We start from the raw sequence: 20,957 nt of genomic DNA, 5'->3' as shown, positions 1-20,957 counted from the left end.
TTAAGAGATAAATACATTAAACAGGCCACTAAGCTATGATTGTTCACTGGCTTTATTGTGTATATTTCTTAGCAACCTATGAAACCTGTAGTGGTTTACATGAACTATATCGCAGTTAAACAGTTTATTTGTAAATATAAGCTAGGAAAACACTCTTTAACCGATTTCTCAAATGGAAATTCAAAATAGAGCAACAACATTTTCAACATGGATTTAATCAGAGATCAAAATTAGGTCTAATTTACACATAAAAAATACAATCATCGCCAAATATAAGATAACAATTAACCAGTCAGTAAACTGAAGTAAAAGGATCATGTTATGTTCAATACAAAAATTATAATTTAAATAACAATATCATAGTTTGACTTAAAGGGACCGTCAACCACAAACGACAAAACAAAAGTTCTAAAATACCGTATATTTTTTACAATAATTAGTTTATATTGATTAAAATATCACGCCTGGTATATTACTTGAAAAAACTTGATATTTTCAGTATATTCTATAATAAAATTTCGCGATGTGCAATCGAAATCACATCGCGAAAATAGGTGACATAACGATATACACACAATAAATAACGCAAGTAGATTGATCATTGTATATATATAAAATATACACAATTCACTACGCATGCACAATTTGCATTCCTGGATTTACCACGTGACAATGATGATCAATCTACTTGCGTTATTTATAGTTAACTGGAAGTTACCTGGTACCTGTATCAGGTAAAATTGTATTACGGAATATACTGAAAATATGAAAACTTAACAACTTTTTCAAGTAATGTAATATACCAGTCGTACTATTGTAATCAATATAAACTAATAATTGTAAAAAATACGGTAGTTAAGAACTTTTTTTTTTTTCGTCGTTTGTGGTTGACGCTCCCTTTAACGATAAATTTACAAAAACTATAAAGCATGCAAGTGGATAGACCAAAATCAGCTATATTGTTACTCAAAACAAAGCTGCAAACACTGCTCTGATAATTTCCAAAAGTGGATTTAGGTAAACAAACGGCATACTTTTTTGTTATGGAAGAAGATATATGTATGTATGGAATCTTCAAGTCTGCACGTTTAAATTTGGCGAATAATTGACATGCTCTAATAACGCTCTTATTAAAAACAAAATCAAAGGCTGCTTTAACATCAATGAATGGCTAGTCAATAAGTGTGTTACAGTTGTAAAGTGTCACTTATATTTGTTTAAACTCAAAGGTCTCGCTGTGAATGCAAGAGAACTGAAGCAAGGAAAGATGACAGCTTATATTACCGACCAATCTCGACAATACATTGTTATTGCTACGCGGGACACTTATAGTAGTTTTTATCCTCCCTACTGTGCGGCGTAGTATTTTTTCGATACTGATTTAACAGGAATGTAGTGTTATAACAGAGGCAAATATGAAATGGATGTAGCAATATTTTTTGTGAAGGTAATTGATTTTATTTGAGTTATTTTTTTTGTCTATAGTATAACTATAGCATTGTGTTATTTAATTATTTGAAATTCAGTCAGAGTACTATAATATTCTTTATTGTAGAACGCACTTATCAGTCATCTTTTTATGTGATATAGTGCTTTTAAATAGTTAGAGTGGAGAACGCATAATACACTTTTCCCACACATAGTCAGGTATTTAATAAATAGCATGACTTTGTAGAATTTGAAATGTTTAAAATGGGGTCGAGTCAGTTATATTGTTTAAACCAGCACGAATTTCAAACTTGTTACGTTATATATGAAGTTATTTTGTTTGTGATAATAATGTAACTTTTAAAACACTTAATTTAAATTTGTATTTATGGAATATCTGATGGATGAAAATTTTTACGTTTATTTAACTTATTGTTATAAAAATCTTATTTAAGGTTATTTCATTATATGGTTCATTTGTATCTTTTCTTAGTATTGTCATGTACATCCTTGTTTTCGTCAGTATAGTTTTAGGCATGTTTATGTATCATGCTAATGATGGTCATGCGAAGCTGTCAGAAAGGGTGAAAACCGTTTGCGACGTAATGGCGTAATCTCACGTTAACAAACGATGCGCTGCCGTTACGTGCGTTACCAAAAATGCATACGGTTTGTTGATTTACTGGATAGCTTAAACATGACAAGAGTGAACGTTCTCATGGTTTGTGTACGTCGTCTTTTGTAAAATGAGCCAATAAATACTATGTTTTGGGAAGCCTGCAATTTTTTAAGAATGTCGTTTTCGAGACTCTTCCACAAATACATTTGTGAACATGGTAAAACATATGATTAAGAGTATATATTAAAAAGGTGTTTAGATAAGTATTGGTTATCGTGATTTCATTTGTGGCTGTGATGCATTTTGGCATTACACCGGTACTTTTTTATTTTTCGAGATCATATAAAATGTTTTAAAATGTCCCCACGTACTTAACCAACTTTAAATTATTGTGCATGTAACCGTCGATAAATCAATTATACACATGTTAATAGCAATTAAACGAAATGGATTTACAAAAGAAATTTTGTAACGGTTGACGAAAAATTGGAACATTTATTTGGCTACTAAAAATTATCAACGTTTAATCTATGGCCGTTTTAATCAGTTTGATTACCCCTTCGTGAACTCGCAAAATAAGTAACATCACTAATTTAAAGAATCTCATTTGTGCAAACAAAGTTACTGCTCGCTTTGCCAACCGCATAGTGATTGATAAGCAGTGTTTTATGCCCCAGATACGATGTTTCGTTGACGTTCATTACAACCGCCATCGTAGTCTGGACACGGCAGATCCGTTTGCAAACAACGCTATCAAGTTTTTTTATTGGCGGAATGTGGGAGACCTATTTCAGAATTGAATAGCGTGTATTTATGTGCATATTCAACGCGTGAGTTTTACTTAAACTGGGTTCAAGGCAATTTTGATTAGGAACAGAATTTGCGTGTAAAATTTGCTTAAAATTTCGTCCGACAAAGAATTCTTTCGTTCAAGCTATTCTCTACTAAATTTGTGTTACCAGAGTGCCAATGGTTACAAAGAGGGCGCGTGGTGCTTTTGATCGCGAAATCATTTTTATAAATAACTGTAGGCAATATTTTTTTAACGGAAGATCTTCAGTAGTTCCTTTAGTCCTGTTCGTATCCTTATTTGAACAACTGCATAAACATTAATGTCCAATATTAAAGGCGTAAACTAATTTTAGTCACTTGAAAAAAAAACTGCTTAAACCATGTAGGAAATATAAAGGTTTCTCAAATCGTATCTACTTTACAAATTTACATTTTCTTTCCAAAGTTACTTTGTTAAAGGCATGCTATTGTTGAAGCATGGTCAATGCAATGACACATATAAAGATATAAAATCTAGGCCGGTATTTCCATAGACCACTTCACCAGTCTTAACCCATTTATGCCTAGCGTCTAGAAAAAAAGGCCTTGGCAAACAGCGTAGACCCAGATGAGACGCCGCATGATGCGGCGTCTCATCTGTGTCTGCGCTGTTTGCTTAAAGGAACTTCTGTAAGAAATATTCTAAATATAGAAATAAGTATACTAGACATCCCTAAGTTTGGAAATAAATTGATCCAATTTAGAAGGATGGGAGCGTCCACTAGGCATGCACGGGTTAAGAATGCGGCTGTTATTATAAATATTAAACATAACCTGAACAATATGCATGGCCACTGAATGAGTTAAAAGACGCCTAAGGCTATACGCAACATAATATTGCCATTGTTACTATAGTACTCACTCCTTAAAATTCACGATATAAAAACAGGTATGATAAGCTTATCTGTGGCATCAGTCTATTATGGTCGTTTTGATAATATGTGTACATTTCTTAAATATCTAATTTAAATATTGTTTAACCCTAAATGTGTTTCTCTAAGAATTAAGCACACATTAAACTCTCGTCGACCTTGTTATTTTAGTTCATTATAAAAAGGGGCGCGGTTGGGCATAATCTAATTTTTAAAGTAATGGTTATTTTGAGTACAGTTTTGCGAAACATGCCATTGACTTTCGTGAACTTGTAGTCGGTTGCTTTCTTTTTTCTAACCTTGGTACTTCAGATGGGGAGATGTAGAAATATGATAATGAATGCGCTGAATGAATTCATTAAAAAACCACTGAAGGTGCGAATAAAGGTGTTTTGTGTGTACACGGCCATTTTATTATCTCGTCCAATGTTAACCGTACATTTCAGCGTGTTTATCATCTTTCTATGCAAACCAATTTCAGCGTTTTCCTTCATTTCCAATTTGACCCGCCTGTGTAAAATAGAGACTCCTTTTCGCAAATATAGGAATATTCAAAGACCTATAAAATACTGTATTTTATAGGTCTTTGGAATATTGTATAAACGATTTTTTCTACATTTGTTTGATTTTTCAATTTTATTACATGTGTTGTATTGGAAGATTTATATAACAAATGCATAAAATGAAATATGAGACGCAAAATGCATATTATTATTCAATTTCTAATTGATAATTGTTTACATTGTATTGTTTAATGGTTTGTATTACGTCACTATGTTATTAGATTTTTTTATAGTTAACTCAAACGCTTTACTACTTTCATTGTCTGTTTAATCCCAATGCATTATGAATAGCCAATGCGTTAATGACTAATTATTGAAAGAAAAAAATATTTCGACAATTGAAGTATGAAAAATTAGCCAGTTTCATAATGAAAGTCGTTGATAAAACATATTTAAGGTTAATGTGTTCTGTATTAATATAACCACGTAAGCTTTTAATTTCTGGCAATTAAGTTTAATCAAAAACACAGTGAAAGTAATGAATAGGTTAGTGTTCCACGGTAGTATTTAATTGCCTGTTTAATTGAGCACAAATTGATTTATCGTAAAAACACTGACGTTTATTAGACCATGCATATCGATCGGGTAAAGAATTTACGGCCTTGTCGTGAATTTTATATGATTCAATTAAATATCGACATGCAGATGAATTTCAGATGCTTTAACCATATACGAAACCCAATACTTATTGCCAGAAAATAACCAAAATATAATAACTTTTTTAAAATGTGCATTCGATGATTTTGGTCAGTTCATTGTAAAAAAAAACAACACAAATCATGTTATTATTTTGTATCATCTTTAAAATCTTTGAAGCAATGGTAGTAATTAAATGAGTCGTGTTCTGAGAAAACTGGGCATAATGCATGTGCGTAAAGTGTCGTTCCAGATCAGCCTGTGCAGTCCGCACAGGCTAATCTGGAACGACACTTTCCGCCTAAATTGGATTCTTTCTAAGAAGAGACTTCATTTAAACGAAAATGTCATAAAAGCGGAAAGTGTCGTCCCTTATCTGGAACGACACTTTAAGCACATGCATTATGGCCAGTTTTCACAGAACGCGACTCAAATACGTATGCGCTAAACCTGTCAAAAATGAAAGTGAATAACCCTGTTTTAAGATGTATAGCCCATGCCCATGCACGTTTTGGGAACGATTAACTTATATTTTAGAATCTCTAATTCTATAGAGGATGCATCCGGCAACCCAACCCTCCGTGAATGTTCGCATCTTGAATATATACACCGTTAATAAGAAAGACCTCTGGGGACGATGCCGCCAAGACTTTTTTTCGGTGACTCGATAAAAAACATAGACACGCATATACGAACACAAAAAGTAACCATCAAAACCATGCGGAAGTGTCAGTACAGACCTCCCCGTGCAGTATTGAATGCTTCCTCGTGCTGGAGGTCCGTATACAACTATTTGCTGAGATTACTTAGAACTTAGGCAGACAAAACAGAAGTATGAGAATGACATAGATGGCAAATTAAATCGATCGTTTGTTCTGTTTTGTTATCAGCAAAATTGTTTAAATTGCGTCCAGTAAGATATGGATGTCGTGTTCAGAATTGGGTTACAAAAGCCACTGAGTGCGATGAAAAAGTATGTAATGAATAAGATGAGAAATGTGATAACATTCAACAACGTGACAGTAAATCAAATTAATGATGATGCCTTTTGAAATCAGCATTTTTTAATTTGTACAGTTATGCACGACTGAATTTTGACCAGATGCACATTATCAGCCGACTACCACGAGCATTTTAGTCTAGTCTTCATCGAGAAAAGTTGTAAAAAATGAAACATCTTTTTTATGAACGGAACCGACAAGTATCAGATTAATAGTGTATAGTACATTCACAAATTAATACATGTACATGACAAGGAAACATTAATTTGACTTTCTTGTAAACGAATCACCGCAAATACACATGTACGAGTCATTTTATACAAGATGTGTATCGGGTACATGCCTCTGTTGTTTTAAATTACTCAAAGAAAATACATGTTTGCAATTCCATTTTTAAGTGTAATCTCAACATTTATTTAACCAAAAAAAAAGTTGCGTACACTTACAACTCATAAAGGAGGGAACGTCGGCTTAACGTGTTTTTCGTTCATTGGTTTTATGCACACATTTTTAACTTCTTTTTCTTCTCCTTCTTCTTCCTCTTCTTCTCGCTCGCCGCTAAATTTGGAGTCGGGAGGTAAGGATAAAACGAATGGTAGAGCTACCACATGTTCGTACTGCTTCTTTTGCAGGCTTACATTTCTGGCCTTACATGTTGCCTCAGTGGTTAGCTAACCTTGCATTCCTGGAAGATGTGTCAAGTCTTTTTTTCGGTGTCTTTGCAAGGACCGTCTGAGACGGAACGAGGTGAAATCTCTTGTTCATGTGCGATTTCCCATTTAAATAAGGATGTTCTACAGAAAAACACTGTTCCAATATTTCCGCAGCATATATGTTGTTATAGTTACATGTAAATCAATTTTGCGAAGATGATTGAAGGTAACAAAAATGATCGCACACTCGACCTGACATAAAGACGAATCAAAGCAAATACATGTATTTGATTCACTTAAGCATACTACAGCTCTTCGTATTAACAAATTCTAAATGCACATGAATGAAAACGATTTATGATAAAAAAGTATTACTAGTGTGCAGTTTAATAAAACTATTTATTATATATTTATTACACAATCTATTACCGCTGGATCGCTTGGTATGAAAAAATGTCAGTGAGTTCGTGTCTATGTGTAAAGGGAGTGTGTATGTGTTCGTGTAGTTTTGACGTGGCTTATGTAAATACATGTTCGTCGCTACAACATGAACCCCAATCTCCACGCAGAGTTGTCGTTCCTTGCTCTCACATACAACTCTGCGAAAGGCTCAGCACGCCATTTTGTCTATAAAAAAGCTAAAACCGAACAAACGCATTCAATGTATATTTGATTGGATATTTAAGATCGCATGCATTAAATTAAGAAATATGACTTTTAAATGTACGATAAATCGTGCAAATACCTGCGAGTTGTAATGCAACTCTTTGGAACTATTTTATTGCCCATTTACGCAGATGGAATCATTCCACGCACTTTACATATGTAAATAATTGAACATAATGTTTATTGAGTGACGTTAGAAATTGCTTCGACGTGTGTATGTATGTTGGTTTCTTAACAACAAAAAAACATATCAATTTTATAATAATGATTTAAGACTGATATAAGATATCATGGTATGAGATGGGTTTTTTTAATGCAGTGAATGCAATGTAACCGTCGTGCAAGAGATTGTTTAGTATACTGTAACCTCAATGAGGAACGCTTGGTATGATCCTGACATGAATGAGACGCTTTCATAACAATAGTCCGTTCTGAGCCCAACACAGAGGTGAATGTAATGTAACCGTCGTGCAAGAGATTGCATGAACCCGCCATTTACGGCAACCTAGAAGATTGATTGCCGTAAATGGTTCTTATGGTTTAAAGGTTGTTCTCGATTGCCGTCCTCGTTGGATTTAAAGCGATGACTGAATCATCACACACACACACCACGAAATGTACAGTGCGCATTGTTAGGACGGGTTTTGCAGATTATTTTATCACAAACGCGATAAATAACAATAAATCGCGTTGATTATCTACGGATTACTGTGATTATGACATGTGATTGGATTAAGATCATCTTCTCTCGATCTTATCGCACTCGCATCATGACACATCAAACAACGGACCTTATCGACGAAGTCATCCGAGTCAACCAATAAACTTTACAGACGCTCGTTAAATGAATTAGCTCTCTTATGAACTGCAGTCGTAATTGAGAGGTTAACAGACAATTTCGAATATGACTGATGTTTTGAAATTGTAAACTCATAAGATTGTATGCCTGATAATTATACCGGAATGCAGTCTTGTTTTTCTATTTTTCCGAAGTAGGTTTTGCAGGTGTCTTAGTGAGAAATTATCGGCTTCGTTTTGTAATTGCAATTATGTTGTCCTGGCTTTAATGGATGCATTGTACTTTCGTGGCAGGTGATTTAAGAAGGATATAATACCAAAAATCCCCTCATAAAGTACCCTGATGGTGATTTAATGCTTCCCTATTGTGGGCTCGTGTTATTAGTTTTATTCGTCAAAGGTGATGCAATGTATAAAGACGTTAAAGGAGATATCGGTTATATTGATGCAACTTATAACCAACCGCTTTGGTCACTGATTCGTATTCGATCAATGCAAATCGTATAAGTAAACGTTCCCACTCCTGGCGCATGTGTTTTGTGGTCACACTGCCGGACAGGTGAGGTTTATTATGGGTATTCCTGTTTCCTCCAGAGCACAAAACTATACCAAATATGAAAGTACTTTAGTCGAAAACTAAATTGCTGGAAATTGAAGCTTTAATTCCAACTCTGTCTAAACATGACTCAATTAAGTTAATTATGGTGGAGAACTTGGACACAAGTCCTCACATAACGCTGCTACGGAAGAGGACGGACCTCAGAAACGTTGAAACACCTACAGAGTACCGTTATATTCTTCAGTGTGTATTTCTCTGTCATGGTTTATTGCCATTGCAGTCCAAACATATGTTTTTAATTATGAGTTACGTTTTACTTAAGTTTTATGTATCTTTACCTGTGCGTCTTAGTCATAAATAACAACCCGTCGCTGGCATGTTTTGTTAAGTTGTAATTGCCAATAATTATAATTATGGCAATTACTTTAAATAGTCCAATTACATACTTTCTCAAAGAACTGATTTTTTTTAAACTGAAAGGCTTAAAGTTCTGCTGCATCAGCAATTAAAAAGTTTAACAGACAGGCCAATCGATTACTTGAATGAACTACGAATTCCATGTAGACACGTAACACAAAAATGGAGAAGACAATGACGGCTTACCTTAAACATGATACTGAAGGAAAATCTGTATTTGCTACCTTTCTTATTTTGTCATCCATATAAATCATGTTTCTGTGATAGGTATTCCATGAAAAAACGAACGCAAGTTATAAGGATGTCGGTAGCAAGTGTCTCAGTCGTTTATTGCGTCAGCTATACTGAGCATATACATGTACCATGTAATGAGCCTCGCCAGTATGCATTGTTAGTCGAGGACTGACAATAAACCTCGAAACAATAAATTTCACTAATTTACTCATTTAAACAGCTCCATTGAAGTGCTTTTTTAATCTTACGTACCATGAGCCCTAGGCTGAAAGTTTTGTCTAAAAGCGTGTAAGATCTATCTCGGACTAGCATCGCTACGCCATAAAGCTAATATATTAACGCGTTATGCGAAATGGGTATTATGTGACACGCAGCCAGCGTATGCATTCGCCTAGTCTGGTCAGGAGCTACCATGTCCGCTATAAAGTGTCGTAGACTCATTAGTTGCAATACGACTCCTCATCATTGTGTAAGGATCCAGAGTCATGTATTGAGCTGCACTGTTAGGCTTCGTCCTGAAGCCCTGTTTGTCATGATGCGGCTCACATACATGTAGACTCAAACATGTGACTACATTCATGCCTGCACCTATACATATAGACTCAAACATGTGACTACATTCATGCCTGCACCTATACAAACATGTGACTACATTCATGCCTGGACCTATACAAACATGTGACTACATTCATGCCTGGACCTATACAAACATGTGACTACATTCATGCCTGGACCTATACAAACATGTGACTACATTCATGCCTGGACCTATACAAACATGTGACTACATTCATGCCTGGACCTATACAAACATGTGACTACATTCATGTCTGGACCTATACAAACATGTGACTACATTCATGCCTGGACCTATACAAACACGTATAGGTCACTGATTCGTAATACGGTCTCAAAAAAACAATAAGTAGGGCCGTTTTCTTCTTTTAATTGTCTTAAAAATACACATTTAATCTTTAACAATTAAAATTTCGAACATGAACACCCGGGAAAATGCTGATTTTACGGCAAGCAACCGCACTGCAAACTTTAGGTAGGTATACTGGAGGGGATTGTGCAAAACGTTGTAGTTTCTTCTTACAAAACCATTGTCTGAAACCATATGCTCACCATGCAGTAAAATAACTGCCGTATACGTTGATTTTACTACAGATATTTGAATTTCCCCTAAATGTATGTGTCACATAAATTTCTAAGACTACGGAAATGTTGTATGTCTGAATGCCCCGAAATCCGTATATTTCTGTGGTCGGTTTTACTGACGTGTTACAACCGATGTTTACATTGTGCGATATTGTTTGGACAGTTGTCGTTTTACAATACTCCAATCACATTCCATTGTGAACCAATCCGAGAGGAATCGAAAAGTCGGATAATCATTCAAAAGGCCGATTTGTTTGCGAATTGACACCGTCCGCAATCGAGTGTCAATATTTTAACTGACGATGGAAACATGCGACAAATACAGAGGCGAGTTGTGTTTGGCCTGTCACAGTTAAAAATGTCTTAAGACATCGACTGGAATAAAGCCGGATAACTTATTGGAATTACTTTCGGATTAGTGTTAATATTTGAGTACCGATTTATTAAAAATTCCTTCAGAGGAGGGATTAGCGCTAAATACAATCTAGTTTTGGAATAAGGTGCATGGGTCGCTGGCATTCAATAAAGGAGTATTAATCGTAAGTTGTATTTCATTTTCCCTGGAGTTTAAATGTTACAAGTGATTCCATTAAAGGTTTACAACTGGTGTTAGAATTAAAAACTCATTAAAATGGAGGAATTTATATTTTGTGACTGACTGAATTATCAAAGGCTTTTAAACAAATGTGGGTACATTATTATATTATTATTATTATATTATTATTATTATTATTATTATTATCATTATTATTATTATCATTATTATTATTATTATTTTTATTATTACCATTATGAGTATTATTATTATTATATTTGTATGAGTATTAGTATTACAATTATTGTTGCTGTTGTTGTTGTAGTTATTGTTGATTTTTTATGTATTTTATATACAAAATAATGATCCATATTCTGAATTTAATGGCAGACTGATAATGAAGGATAAGATCAGTTTAGATTGTTGTAATTATTGTATTACCCGTTTTTACAACATTATTAGTTATGCATTAGAAGGTTTAAAGGTGGCATACATGTATTTATTCTTCAACGACAATTGCTATTAATACGTATTTTTACATGAAACATAGAGTCGGCGAATCGATTCATAGAATGCAAACAAAACGTGTCATAATTAAACAATTAGCAATTGAGGTTCAGTATTACTATTAAATTAGTCAACACCTAGCAACGTTAAAATGACATTAAAATAAGCCTGGAGCAAAAAGGCGATATGTCATAACAAATTTGTGCATTCAACTGCCAACTGCTTGTTTAATTATATCGTGCGTTCGTTCATTTCAACAATATCGGACAATAAGGATGACAATTTGTCGCCTGTACGCGATGTCATCCGGTCAGTAATGGCACATGATAAAATATAAATACACGACTGTGACGTTAATACGAGTTACTCGTGGCCGCAGAGGTATTGTTATATTCTTACTTAAGATAATTATAGGGGATTTATTACTATATTTTAAGAGACAGTTACGTGTTAACGTTACAATAACGTTTTGTATTATATTGACCTTTTGGCAGATTTTTATTCCCAAGGAAACATATATAGATGATTTCCTTATATATTTTCGCCTACTTGCAATAAGGGCACACTCATATGTTCGCTAACAACTGTCAAAAGTTTTGTGTCATTTCTCCGACGTTCGATTTCGAAGCGCTAACTTTCCGTTGACATAAGTAATATCAATTTATTAACCACTCGAGATCACAGTGAAAGTCGAACTTAAGGCTCACATAACCAATATCTAGTGTGACTCATTTAGTAAAAGGTACAAGTAAACCACCATTAAAAAATCAACGCAACATGCACTCAAATCATTCGCGTCACCCATTTTCCTAATAACACGAAACTATTCAAGACATGTGTGATTGCCCAATTAACATAATTATTCACCGCAGGGAACACGTTCTTGGCTACTTATTTATCCAACGACTCAAATTATGAGTACACGCAATTAGTACGCAATTCTTGAAATCTGACACTATATGTTACATTCATCATGTATTCAGTTGAAGGCAAGTTCACGTGACGTCCTTGACAGCCACCGGTAGTACCAAACATGTTATCATCTTTGAGCTTATACCCAGTGTCTAAGATCGGTCAATGCTTTTTTGTTCACCATGTTATTTCTACCAGGGTATAATGTTCACTGCGTTAAAATTGCACTGGATTCTGTGTTTGTGTGCAATGTAAGTTTGTCCAACAAGTTTTGGCAAAGCCGCTAATGTCACGATATCGCAGGTCTACCAAAAAGTAACCTTCCATATAATATTATCAGTGAAACCGGGATAGGTAAATAAAATAAGTGTTATTTGTAGGCCTCTTTTTAAGCAGAATTCCCAACGACCCCCTGTTACGTGTGATGAATTAAAGGGATCTTTTCACGCTTTGGTAAATTGACAAAATTGAAAAAAGTTGTTTCAGATTCGCAAATTTTCGTTTTAGTTATGATATTTGTGAGGAAACAGTAATACTGAACATTTACCATGGTCTAATATAGCCATTATATGCATCTTTTGACGATTTTAAAACCTAAAAATTATAAAGCGTTGCAACGCGAAACGATTGAATAATTTATAGAGTTCTGTTTTTGTCGTTAAATTTTGTGAAACTACGAAGATTGCTTATATAAGGTATAAAATACGTCTAGTAAGTGTACTCGGCGGAATAGCTCAGTAGGCTAACGCGTTTTTACTTCAGGACTCTGGCAGGACTCCAGGGGTCACTGGTTCGAAACCTGGTCCAGGCAATGTTCTTTTCCTTTTTTTAATTTTATTCTTGATTTTTTACTGGAGCTTTTACGATCCAATGTTTACATTTATCGATATAAAGCATTTAATGAATAAGTTAAAAAATGCCAAAATCTGTGAAAAGGCACCTTTAATTCGATTCAAAAAGATACATACGACCCCAATAACTTGTATTGTACTGGCATGACTAGCCAGTCTTTACGGTTGAAATAATAAACCGTCGTGGGCATATTGAATGTGATCCGAGATCCCTTGTAGATGAAAATGTGACACTAATTTTGAATGAAATTTGGCATAATTTCTACTTTGTCACGAAAACTGATAGCAAATTTACCCATTTATGCCTAGCGTCTTGAAAAAAGGCCTTTGCAAACAGCGTAGACCCAGATGAGACGCCGCACGATGCGGCGTCTCTTCAGGGTCTGCGCTGTTTGCTTAAAGGAATTTCTGTAAGAAATATTCTCAATATAGAAATAAATATACTAGACATCCCTAATTATGGAAATAAATTGATCCAATTTAGAAGGATTGGAGAGTCCACTAGGCATAAATGGGTTAAGCAGTTTCTCTCGTGAGCAAAAATCAGAAGTATGTTATTAATACTGAAACAAGCCTCTCGGATATTTGAGCAATTTGGAAAAGTAATCGTTTACCTAAAATATTCCCACATGTTGGGCTACGAAAACACGAGGAACATATAACTCGTGTCTGTCTGCCTCCTACAACAAACAATAAAGGAACTAAATACAGTTTTCTGCTAAAATTACAATCTTGAAGAGGTTTTTGATTACACGAACAAATTACCACCATGCCAAAACAAATTTGTTAGATGTTCGTCGGGTATGCCGCATTTAAAAACCGTTTAATGAAATAAAATATTTTTCATTTGGAACGGAATTTAAGCGTTCAGTCAATAATTAATTACTTAAGTGTTATGTAGAAATGCTATGGGAAAAGCTATAATACTACACATAATCTTAGATTATTTTGTATTGTATGAAAAGCTTAATGTTTAAATGTATGAATTAAAATACGTATGCGATTAGACTAATGTTTATTAATCGCTTTAAATTTGTTTATACGTGACGCAATTGCGGATCTGATAGAAATTTTCGTGTAAGGAACTTTAAAGGACTTATACAAATTTTTGATATTTTTTGAAGTTCTTCATTCAATGCTTTAAATTCATGAATGTCAACAGGAGAACTAAATGGCTTTCATATACTAGCAACACCAGAGTGACAAAAAGAAAAAAAATACCTCCACCTGGGTTCAAAACATTTATCTTTGTATTGAAATGCTATCGCCGTTACCACTCGGCAATCAGGGCTGATACAAATGAAAAATGTGTTATTCTTAATACTGTATAAGGGATCAACGTGTCGTCACAAATATATAAAGAAAACTTTTTAATATGTGACAAAAAGTTCAACATACCATGACGCATAACACATTATGGCAAAGAAGCGATTAATAATTAACTTTTTTAAATATCTTTAATAAAAAATAATTTAATTAATATCACTCTGATGTTTTGGTATCTCTTTAACAGCAGTAGCTAGGCTTGACTGTTTTCTCTCACCGAGGTCTATTGTTAACGGCGTACTTACCCGAGGTCGAAAGTTCGAATACCGAGCAAACCGATAAGTCATGTGGGAAATGAATCAGGAGTAGAGATTTTCGTCGTGAAAGGTGTCAAACTCTTTCCACATTGGTTTTAATCGCAGATGTGTTTGTAGTCTATTATACAAGATCAGCGAATATAGTGTTATAATAAATTAAATATTCGATGTTGGTTCTTAATACATGTAGTTGTAAGTTGGAACTCCATAAAAACAGTTTTTTTTTCGCTAATAGACATATGATATATATAATAATAAACTAAATCCACGGGCCTATGTATTGTAATTCAAACTAAGCTGACCTCGTGGACTATATCAATATGGTTATATTTATGCGACACAGCAAAATGTGGTTTGTGCCTAGATATTATTTTAAGTTCGAACAAGGCCTATAAGAGCGCATCGTTGATTCAAGACTCTCTCCGGACACACGTACCGCTCTATATTACTTGCCTATTCAAGACTCTCTCCGGGCACACGTACCGCTCTACATTACTTGCCTTTTAAAGTAACAAACAAAAACGCAGCACACTCAGTCTGTGGTATGCAACTTGATAAATGGCAAACATTGTGAACCCAAGTCGTCTCAAAATTGATTGAACAAATACCGACGTTCGGTGACAGGCTTGTTTTGCTCTTAATTGATGAATCTTTCGGTGTGTCAAATTCATTACTGCCTGTCAGATTGCTGAAATACCAAATTGTTGTTGAGAGTTGGTTCACATCTAGGTTGGACAATATCTTTCAGTTGTAGTACAAATTGTAAATAAAACCAATGTGAGTGATCAATGGTTTACATGTTAATGACATTGGAAAATTGATTTTGTTGGAGTATGTTTAACAAATACTAATACTATATGATGATAAGGGGTTTGGTCTATTATAATATTTGTCGCATTGGCACAGTAAGGGTCACATAAACTGACGATATTTAAGTAGTAAAACTTTAATAACCGCCTTTAATCTACCCTATACGACCACAATGAACTGATAAAATATTTATCGGGACTTCATAACTGCGGGTTATTCGGTCAGTTTATTACACCCTTATTGTTGCGGGGTTATACGTTGACATTTTGTGGCTTATCAGCGTATATAGAACTGGTTATAGGCTGGGATTCTCTGCAATGGAATGCTAGATTTAAGATGTCAAATACAACCGATCAAATGAAATGACGAATTTGCAAATAATCCTACGAAAATGCGGGTTAATGCAGCTGTCATATGAACAAGTATTTATCTACACGCCTTCTGAGTTAGGCCGAGATCAAAGAGGATTTTCGCTTCGTATCGATATATTGATGGAACGGAGACACATTCTAAAATTGTAACATGAAGCACCGTCGTGGGAATGTTTTATCTCTGAGATTTAAGGGCAAATGATGCGTACCTTGACACGATTTTAACTTGAAATTGACGATTTATTTTTCCGCATACAAAGCATGTGATTTTCTCCGTTTGTATACGCTTTGGGAATGACTACGCTCAAGTGTTTTGTTATGCTATGGAAGCGAAATGCGTACAATTTAAAAACGGAAAACAAACTGTTTTATGGTATTCATTGTTAAGCCTTTTTTCGAAGGCGTTTGTTTTTGTTTTTTAATTTATGAATGTTAAACAAAAACAACAAAAACAAGTAAACAATGTTGCGCCAAGAAGAAAATAATAACGGCGACATGTTCTACTTTCAGGTTTCGTTACAAGATAAAGATGTGAGACATAACAGAAGTGCTTATAAGCCATGACTCGAAACTCGGCGATTTCCGTTGTACAGCTGGCCGTTTCCGGTACCCTTTACCTCGGCGTCTTCATCACGTGCGCGTTGTTTATCCACTTCCTGCTCACAGAAAACGCCGCCCGCCTGCAATCATGGTTTATGCCGTGCCTCGGGATACTTCTGCTGCCGTCGGTCATCGTTCAACTCGTGTCGGCGGTGCTTCTCCTAGGCCACCGCGGGGACCAGATGTCGGCGACGTCATCGGTCGTCATCGCCGTCTTCCACATCCTGCAGGTCGGCTTCCTGTGGCGCCACGTGGACCTGTTCCGAGAATGTGACCCGAACATGAAAATGCGCGCGAGCAGGCAGCTCAATCGTTTGCAACTATTGTTCACGGTCATCGCCATTATCCCTGTTCTTCTGATTCAGACCTTCATTATATTTCACTACGAACAGTTGCACTGGAAAACCATCGCTCCGGTTGCCGTGTCGTTAGTAAGCGGCTTCTTCTACCTCGCTTCATACAGACGGACGTACGCAGAGAAGTCAAGTTATCTTGTTCAAACGTGTTCAGTTTCGCAGACGATGTTACGACTAACGTGGCGGTGCGGAGAATTGGCCTCAAGAAGCATTTCGTTAATTGTGTTCGCTTCGATATATTATTTTTGGATCTTCCTTGTGGTTGGATTACATGGACTGGCCATGATGGTGTGCCTATGTACGCCAATTTTCGGCTTCCAAGATTCAAAGGGCAAAACTAGAACCAGCCGAACGCTTATCAGTTTGATGTACACTTTTATTTACACATTTGTATTTGTTAATTATCACAAACAAAATTCTGTGTTCCGATATTCGTTTTACTACTTGATTATGTGCCTTGAAAACGGCGTTCTTTTGACTGTGTGGTATTTGCAATCAACTCAAGCTCTGCAGATATTTAATAAACACGCGGTACTAGCAGTTTCATGTGGCGCCTATTTAATCGGAGTTACCGCCCTTGTAGTGCTTAAGACTTGGTTCGAAACAAGGGAGGCTATCGATTCTGAAACTGAGATTATTTGCCAACAAAGTGAGTGCATAAACTGCAAATTGAGCATATGTTCAAAGCATAACATCAAACACCAGAGACCGTTCAGTGCGGGCTGGATGTCCCAGTACAATACCGCCACTACGAATGGAAACTATTACAAGAATATTCTTCAGGATTCTTATTTCGATTCGGACGTGGTCTCGACAGCGGAATTGTTGAATTCTTCCGGTGAACATTGCCATATTCGGGATACTGATGTAGAGAGTGTAAAGAAAGATGAGAAAGAAAACAAGGTCGCCGTGCAGGCGTCCGGAACATACACTCACAAACGTTTCTTCGACTCTAATTCTAGTATAGCGCGCTTCAACGACGCCGATTCCATTACAAGCGGAAGTGGAGTATACGACGAGGATTGGCGCCAAAAACCGGACGGCATTATGACCCAGTTGTCGGCGATAGACGCACTGAGTCTTGTCAGCAGCAGAACACATTTGTTAACAGACAGTTGGGATAGTCTGATGCAACAGAGCGGTGAAACACAATGTGACACAAAATCTCCAAAAAAGATTGACATAATGAATTCCTTAATTCGGAAGGATCTGGACACTAGCTTTTTCTCCGAAGGCTATTCTACAGATCATACGCTTGAAAGTTACCAACTTCCGGTTACGGTCCTCGCTAAAACCCGTCCTAACCGTCCACGGAAGGTGGGGACCGCTTATTCGGCTGCCTCCGATTCGACGGACTGTACAATATGCGCGTTCATGCGGCAAAACGAATCTAGTCCCGAACCCCCGGCCAACATTCCAGATCCGGATTTCGACCCGATTGTTTCTGTGGAGACACGCGCAGAACGCAGACGACGTCGACGACGAGAATACAACGCCAGTCGATCATCAAGTGCAGCTGTGTTACAAAAACAGAGACGCTATTCAGATAAGAGCGATTCTGAACATTCATATAAGCAGAAATACGAGAAGGCTTCCGAAAGACAATCCAGGCGGCAGGCAATAATTATAAGTTCTACCTCAAAACATGCCAGACAATTCACCGAATCATCTTCAGAAGACCATCACAGAAAATTTCTCAAATCGGATTTGTCAAGCCATAAAAAACAGACTCCATCATCATCTTATGAATACCAAGTGCCTCTTAAACTACTCAGAAAATGTGCTAAATCGGAAACTACCGACTTGTCTATGTTAAACCAGTATGATGCAAATTGCCGAATGGAAGTGTCGAGCGACTCGGCAGATTCTGCATATCCTCGGTATACTCCGGTGAACGAACGGACGGAGCCGATTCATCATCGGCATACACCGCTCGATGCGTACCTGGCTGCAACCGACGACGACAAAGACGGGACTAGTGAGTCGTCATGTGAAATGATAATTTGAATATCGGTTTTACTTAAATAATTGTATTGATTGAGAGAATGTTTTAAGGCAACACGTTGGAACATTATATTTCAAACGACATAGATTTGTTTATGTTTTCTTATTAACGCTAATGTTTTAATAACTCATTGAAGCCACAGGTGGTTAGCGTGTGGCTATGATATTAATTAGTGAAAACAACATTTTGAATGATAAATAATCATATTATAACGAAAAATTAACTTTTCTGAAAAGAATTTCACTATCAAATATATATATAACAAGGTATGCAACTCAAAATCAGCCCAAAACGGGGTGCATCGCTTTGAACAGCCATATCTTCATCAATTGTGCAGCGATTTTCACGATCTCGGTCTTATTCAACGCAGAAATGAATTTCCTTTCTGGAAATGTATATGTCTTGCAATATTTTTCAAAATGCTGGTTCAACTTTTAAGAAATAACACGATAAACAAATCGCATGACCCAGTTGACAGTGATCATGCAGTCTTTAAGACTGAAATCTTCACGGAGTAAAGGGCAACTTCCCTATAAAGTTCATGTAGTTCGATACCAGAATTCAATAAAACGTATGAAAAAAACATTATAACCGTTCGTGTCGTTACATTATGCATCAAGACTAACTGTCCAGCGTAGTTTGAAACCTTTGTTTACATACATTTCAACTAACTGACATTTTAAACATACGAGTGATTTCATTGGTCCAATGCGGAGGTGTGTCTTTACAACTGGAGATAACATTCATAAAGACTGCATGTTCACTGTCAACTGGGTCATGAGTTTTGTTTATCGTGTTATTTCTTAAAAGTTGACCCAGCATTTGTAAAAATATTGCAAGACATAAACATTTCCAGAAAGGAAATTCATTTCTGCGTTGAATAAGACCGAGATCGTGAAATTCGCTGCACAATGATATGGCTGTTCAAAGCGATGCACCCCGTTTTGGGGTGATTTTGAGTTGCATACCTTGTTATATATATATTTGATAGTGAAATTTGTTTTTCAGAAAAGTTTATTTTTCGTTATAATATGATTATTTATCATTCAAAATGATGTTTTCGCTAATTAATATCATAGCCACACGCTAACCACCTGTGATTGAAGCGTATGTTATCGCAAGATATTGTTCGATCCGCTGTTATACAAAGTCTGTATTTTGATTTAGAATTGGTGCAGGGAAATTGTTACGCGATCTAAATACCGAATGCATAGTAGATAGTTACAATACTTATTTGTGTTGATGCCTTACGATTTTTCAAACTTATATTGCTTGTTATGAAATTGACGAATCGAAGAATCCATTTATTTAGTTGTTGATATGTTGTTTTTTCTAATTGTATTGTTACGGGTAAAATAAAAAGTATGCAATATTGCACGTGGCTTGTATGGCAGTTCATTATTAGACACTCAGTATAAAAAGTATCCGAATGAGAGCGTGCTTGTATTAAAGTAATATTCGACATTCATATATTCAACAACTTATCAACAAACTAAACACTAATTTGATTAATACGTTAGTTAAGTGTCAACAAACATCGAACATCTCTTAAGTCTCTTGCACTTGAGACGAAAACCCAACGTAGCCGCAGATAGTAATACAGGTATGTATGAAGCAATTCAAAAATGACCATGCGGCGTGGCTAGCTTTGACCCCGGGGCATTGTTTGAATCAAGATTGTAGAGAACCACAATAACATGTTCATTGCCAAATATTAAACCTTTGGGCCTCGTGGTTTCCGAGGAAAACCCTTCAGAAACATTTATGATACATTTTAAATTGAAAAGGGGCATAGCAACTGTAATTTTTTAACTTACAACGATTAATCTCCCACGTTGAAAACTTCATATCACGAGGAACACTTCATGCAATTGTTACTGTTATACGTTGAATAGTTTCAGATTCGCCGAATTCATTTATGCATACGAACAGACTAACGGACACAGAGACAAACGTTTATGGTGATTCCAGCATACTCCGTTGATCGCA

The 20,957-nt window shown here is 35.8% G+C and overlaps 1 protein-coding gene across 2 annotated transcripts; it reads left to right on the top strand.

The window, feature by feature from the left end:
• The first annotated feature begins 1,016 nt into the window (after positions 1-1,016).
• On the top strand, positions 1,017-20,337 carry LOC127879919 (uncharacterized). 2 transcript variants are annotated; one of them, XM_052427027.1, is made up of 2 exons: positions 1,017-1,447; positions 16,518-20,337. In XM_052427027.1, exon 2 carries the CDS (start codon positions 16,568-16,570, stop codon positions 18,968-18,970), a length of 2,403 nt encoding a protein of 800 aa, XP_052282987.1. In that variant the 5' UTR covers positions 1,017-1,447; positions 16,518-16,567; the 3' UTR covers positions 18,971-20,337. The 2 variants fall into 2 exon arrangements, with proteins under 2 accessions (XP_052282987.1, XP_052282988.1); XM_052427028.1 differs by lacking the exon at positions 1,017-1,447 and adding an exon at positions 16,119-16,380.
• Positions 20,338-20,957: the final 620 nt, after the last annotated feature.

Source organism: Dreissena polymorpha, chromosome 4 (assembly GCF_020536995.1).
Source record: "Dreissena polymorpha isolate Duluth1 chromosome 4, UMN_Dpol_1.0, whole genome shotgun sequence".
NCBI classification, from domain to species: domain Eukaryota; kingdom Metazoa; phylum Mollusca; class Bivalvia; order Myida; family Dreissenidae; genus Dreissena; species Dreissena polymorpha.
Note: the sequence above shows the minus strand (reverse complement) of the source record. Positions and strands in the feature narration are given on the sequence as shown.

Excerpts from the sequence above, each read along its gene's own strand:
- LOC127879919 (XM_052427027.1), top strand. The coding sequence starts at position 16,568 with ATGACTCGAAACTCGGCGATTTCCGTTGTACAGCTGGCCGTTTCCGGT.